Source organism: Ammospiza caudacuta, chromosome 11, assembly GCF_027887145.1.
Source record: "Ammospiza caudacuta isolate bAmmCau1 chromosome 11, bAmmCau1.pri, whole genome shotgun sequence".
Taxonomy (NCBI): Eukaryota; Metazoa; Chordata; class Aves; order Passeriformes; family Passerellidae; genus Ammospiza; species Ammospiza caudacuta.
In genome coordinates, this window is record NC_080603.1 from 2,247,906 (window position 1) to 2,253,617 (window position 5,712).

Sequence of the window (5,712 nt, forward strand, 5' to 3'; positions counted from 1 at the left end):
ATGTCCAACAGCAGCTCCATCAGGCACTTCCTCCTGCTGGCATTGGCAGACACACGGCAGCTGCAGCTCCTGCACTTCTGCCTCTTGCTGGGCATCTCCCTGGCTGCTCTGCTGGGCAACAGCCTCATCATCAGCGCCGTAGCCTGCGGCCACCACCTGCACACGCCCATGTTCTTCTTCCTGCTCAACCTGGCCCTCAGCGACCTGGGCTCCATCTGCACCACTGTCCCCAAAGCCATGCACAATTCCCTCTGGGACACCAGGAACATCTCCTACTCAGGATGTGCTGCACAGCTCTTTCTGTTTGTCTTTTTCATCTCAGCAGAATATTACCTCCTGACCGTGATGTGCTATGACCGCTATGTGTCCATCTGCAAACCCCTGCACTACGGGACCCTCCTGGGCAGCAGAGCTTGTGCCCACATGGCAGCAGCTGCCTGGGCCAGTGCCTTTCTCACTGCTCTGCTGCACACAGCCAATACATTTTCCCTGCCCCTGTGCCATGGCAATGCCCTGGGCCAGTTCTTCTGTGAAATTCCACACATCCTCAAGCTCTCCTGCTCACAATCCTTCCTCAGGGAACATGGGTATCTTCTGGTCAATATCTGTTTGTCATTTGGTTGTTTTGTGTTCATGGTTTTCTCCTATGTGCAGATTTTCAGGGCTGTGCTGAGGATCCCCTCTGAGCAGGGACGGCACAAAGCCTTTTCCACCTGCCTCCCTCACCTGGCCGTGGTCTCTCTATTCCTCAGCACTATCATGTTTGCCTACCTGAAGCCCCCCTCCATCTCCTCCCCATCCCTGGATCTGGCCCTGTCAGTTCTGTACTCGGTGGTGCCTCCAGCCCTGAACCCCCCCATCTACAGCCTGAGGAACCAGGAGCTCAAGGCTGCAGTATGGAGACTGATGACTAGATGCTTTCAGAAGCATTAAACTGCTGGCCAGTTTCTGCCAATCACTTGTAATACAAGTAACCTTCAATACTTCTTGTTAGTTTCATTTTGGAGGTTCTTTGTCTTTGTTTTAAATTTTAAATATTTTCTACAAAGTGATGTCATTGTTTTTGCCAACTTGGTGTTGCCAGTGCTGCTGTCGTGGCCCTGCCCCGCTGCCCTGGTGGCCCTGGCATTGCTGTAGGGCCTGAGTGCTCTCGGGGCCGGGCACAGTCCTGGGGGTGGCACTGTCAGGGCTGCAGCAGGGACAGGCCATGGGCACTGCTGGGGCAGCACTGACTCCTCAGGCCAGGGCCTGGGGGCTCCAGGCTCCTTGCCCAGGCTCTCTCAAGAACATGCCCAGGCCAATGCTCAGCACAGAAAAGCCCCGTGAGCAGCCCCAGGCTGGCCGTGGGCAGGCTGGGGGCAAACAGCATGGCTGATGCTCTGCAAGGGCCCTGGGGGAGATGGGAAGGAGCAGCAGAGCAGGGGCTGATCCATCCCCAGTGCACTGCACAGCCCAGGGCAGTGTCCCAGAGCATCCTCATGGAGCTGCCAACAACATCCCCCCTCTGCAGCCCTGGCCTCTTCCCCAGCTCACACAGGTGCCCCATCCTTGCAGGCACAGACACGGCAGCACTGGCTCAGGAGCCCCTGTTTGCATTGCACAGAGCAGGGAGACCACCCCCATGCTGTTGCTGTGGGGACATGAACCTGAGGGAGCACAAATGCCATCAGCCCCTGCGGCCAGCAAGGGCTGGGGGACACCAGGGAAACCACTCAGCTTTGTCCTGGCCTCTGCAGTCAGCCAGAAAGTTTGTTCCCATCAGCTGGGAGTTTCCTGTCCCACTGCAGCTGCTGTTGCTCAGAGCCAGGGCTGCCTGGCAGCCACCCCGAAACAGCCCCAAGCATTTCCTTGGCTTCACCTTTGCTTTCTCTCCACTTTCCTGATCCAGATTTCTTCCCATTTCCCATCCCTGTCCCCTCCCATGCACACAGCCCATCCCTTTTTTCCCTTCCCTCTCTGGCCCCACTCCCATTGCAGTTCCTGACTTGGCACCATGGGAACGTCCCTTGGGCAGCAGGATCATCCTACAAGTGCTGCAGGAATTGTCTGCAGGCTCCTGCAGTGCCTGGTGCTGCTCCCTTGCCAGAGGTGCCCCAGGCCAGGGGGCACATCTGGGCTGCTGTGTCTGGCTCTGGGGCTCCCTGTTCTGGGCAGTGAGGAGGAGCTGCAGAGGCTCTGCAGGACTGACAGGATGGGCTTTGGGTCTGGCAGGAGAAGCTGAGGGACCTGGGCTGCTGGAGCTTCTGAAGAGGAGGCCCAGGGCTCATCCTGCAACTGCTCTAAGGGTGGTTCCAGAGAATCATGGAATCAGCAAGGTTGGAAAAGACCTTGGAGATCATCAAGTCCAACGTGTGCCCTGACACCGCCTTTTCGCCCCTGAGCCTCCTCTTCTCCAGGATAAGCAACCCCAGCTCCCTCAGCCACTCCTCACAGGACTTGTGTTCCAGACCCCTCACCAGCCTTGTTGCCCTTCTCCGGACACGCTCCAGCCCCTCCATGTCCTTCCTAAATTGGGGGCCCAGGACTGGACACAGCACTCGAGGTGTGGCCTCACCAGTTCTGAGTGAAGGAGAGGAATCACTGCCCTGTTCCTGCTGGCCACACCATTCCTGATCCAGGCCAGGAGCCATTGGCCTTCTTGCCCACCTGGGCACACTGCTGGCTCATGCCCAGCCTGCTGTCCATCAGTGACCCCAGGTCCCCTTCTGCCTGGCCGCTGTCCAGCCACTCTGTCCCCAGCTTGTAGCGCTTCAGGGGTTGTTGTGGCCATAGTGCAGGACCCAGCACTTGGTCTTGTTAAACCTCACCTTGTTGGATTTCGGCCCTGGATCCAGCCTGTCCAGGGCCCTCTGCAGAGCCCTCCTACCCTCCAGCAGATCCACACTCACACCCAGCTTGGTGTCATCTGCAGATTTCGTGATGCTGGACTCAGTCCCCTCATGCAGATATTGAAATCCACGCTGTCTGGCTCTGACCCCTCGGCCATCCTGTGGGTGCCCTGGGATGGCACTCAGGGTGATCTGTTCCATAACCTTGCCAGGCACCCAGGTCAAGCTGACAGGCCTGGAGTTCCCCAGATCCTCCTTCCAGCCCTTCTTGGGGATGGGCTCACATTGGCACCTCCAGTCCTCTGGGACCTCCCTGCTGAGCCAGCACTGATGGTAAATGATGGAGAGCAGCTTGGGGAGCTCATCCACCAGCTCCCTCATCCCCCTGGGATGGATCCTATCTGCTCCCAGAGACACCTGTGAGCATCTGAGTGGCTCAGCTGGTCCCCAGCTGCTTCCTCCTGGATTACAAGGGGGCTGTTCTCCTCCCTGTCCCATCTCCCATCTACAGGAGAACACTTGTCCTGAGGACAACTTGACTTATACTTGAAAATTCGAGCAAAGAAGGTGTTAAGCAGCTCAGCTTTTCCTTATCTTACTTATTGTATTCCCCACAACCTCCAATAAAGAGTAGATGTTCTACTTATCCCTCCTTTTGTTATTAGGTTTGTTTTAAAACATTTTTAGTATTTTTCACAGAAGTGGCTCTGTTAAGTTTTAATTGACCTTTTATCATTTTACTTTTCTTTCTGCATGACCCAACAACATCCTTAAACACTTCCTGAGATGCCTGATCTTCTGTCCAAAGGTGATGCACCCTCTTTTTTCCCTCAGTTCTAACAAAAGCTCCATGCCCTGCCAGGACAATAGTTGGCTGGCTCAACTTTAGCACAGAGGCACAGGCTGCTCCTTCTCCCTCAAGTTTTCTTTCTTGAGGTGTGTCCATCATTCCTGGACACCTTTGTTTTTAAGGAGTGTTTCCCTTAAAAAGTCAGTATCTTATCTGGTACTCTCCAAATCTGCACCCTGAATAAGCCAATGTCTGCCCTCTGTAATTCCAGTGAGGAAGTTTTGTTGCAGCCCTTCTTTCTTTCATAGAGTATTGGAAACTCTGTTATTTCATGGTGACTTTGCCTCAGGCAGCCTTCAACCACCAAATCTCCCACCAGCCCTTCTCTGTTTGTGAACAGCAGAAGACAGAGCTTTCCTTGGGAGTGGGAGACTGTTACCAAAAATTTGGCAACATAATAAAACTCCATAACCTCAATGTAGCATTAAGAAGCAGCATTCTTTATTTGGCCAGATGCACAGGAGGATAGCTCCTCCCAAAGCTGTGCATGCTGAGTACAGGAAAGTTTCTGTTTATATTCTGTATTTTGCATACATATTCATTGATTTTCCTGGACTAAACATATATATGATAATCATTTCCCCAAAATTATTAACATATTTCCCCTCCCTTTTACTCATGTATTCTCCTGTCCTGGGGGTCTCTCTGGTGGTCCCTGGTGCTTGTGGATCCCAATGTTCCAGTGAGCCGGGCTGAGCTGGCAGGACACTGAGGCTGCTGAATTTCAGTTCCCCTTCTCACACAATGGGCATTGTGTGGTTTCCATAGGCCTGGGGTTTTGGAGAACCAGCACTGTGTGTGCTCACCTGGTGTAGACAATTTATCATCTGGTGACATGAGATCACAGAGTGGGCTATGATATCACAGAGTGGGTTATGTGAGGTCATTGAGCAGCTGTGACATCATAGGCTGCCTCTGTGACATCACGGAGCCAGGTGTGACATCACAGGACAGAGGTCTGACATCACAGAGCAGACTATGACATCAGAGAGTTGGCTGTGAACTCAGAGATCAGATGTGTGACATTAGATAATGGGTTGTGACATCACAGAGAAGGCTGTGACATCACAGGAGGACTGTGTGACTTCACAGAATGGGTTGTGGCATCAAAGACCAGCATAGCGATATCAGAGCATAAACTATGACATCACAGATCAGGCTCTGACATCACAGGAGGGCTGTGTGAGGTCACTGGGTTGGTCACTCTGCCTTAGTTCCCCCTCACAGTTTCTCCCCTGAGAAGTCCAAAGCTGTTCATGCCAAGCGGTGTCTCCTGGTATCTCCCTAGTCCACCTGGAGCCACAGCTTCCCACAAGGATGTTTCATAAGATCAACAGAACCTGACACAGGGAAAAGAGGCTGGGCTGTGTGACCAGAACAGCAAGGACGGGGATTATCCAGGTCACTGGAGCCTGGGTTGGGTTGCCCAGGGCAGGAAAGATGTCTGGCAGGTGGAGCAGGGTCTGGGAAGGGCCTCCAAGGTGGGGCTGGAGCCCTTGGGCTGTGAGCAGAGGCTGAGGGAGCTGGGCTGGTCCAGCCTGGAGCAGGGAAGGCTGAGGGGCTCCTCATGCCAGCCTGGCAGTGCCAGCGAGGAGGGGATGGAGAACACAGAGCCAGGCTATTCACAGGGGGCTGGGGGGAAACAAAAGCCAATGGGTGGAAGGGGAAAGAGGGAAGATCAGCCAGGACAGGAGGAGATGAAATGAGTCAGGCTGGTTTTAGCATTTCCTCAACACTAAAATCAGTTTGACCCCCTTCTCCATCCATCACTGACAGCTTTGCAAATTAGGTATTATTCAGGCTGTTTTATCCCACTTCCAGATGAGCATCCTGATACAACAACTTAATTCTATTTACATCTATCACAGAACCATATTTTACTAAAATTAATTTTAGTATGGAAATCACTTGTGGATGGTGGACATGTCAGACACTGCTGGGACATTGCACAGAGCTCAGGGAAGAGTGTGATTGTTATTGAATTGTATCCTGTTCAACCAGAGTCTCTTCGCCATGAAGAGAAACTTTCTGTGC

General features: G+C 53.3%; 1 protein-coding gene across 1 annotated transcript; it reads left to right on the forward strand.

Moving 5' to 3' along the window:
* LOC131562604 (olfactory receptor 14C36-like) lies at positions 1-933 on the forward strand. Its single transcript, XM_058812426.1, has one exon. It carries the CDS (start codon positions 1-3, stop codon positions 931-933), a length of 933 nt encoding a protein of 310 aa, XP_058668409.1.
* Positions 934-5,712: the final 4,779 nt, after the last annotated feature.

What these genes read in the sequence shown, in the direction of transcription:
- LOC131562604 (XM_058812426.1), top strand. Translation starts at nt 1, where the DNA reads ATGTCCAACAGCAGCTCCATCAGGCACTTCCTCCTGCTGGCATTGGCA.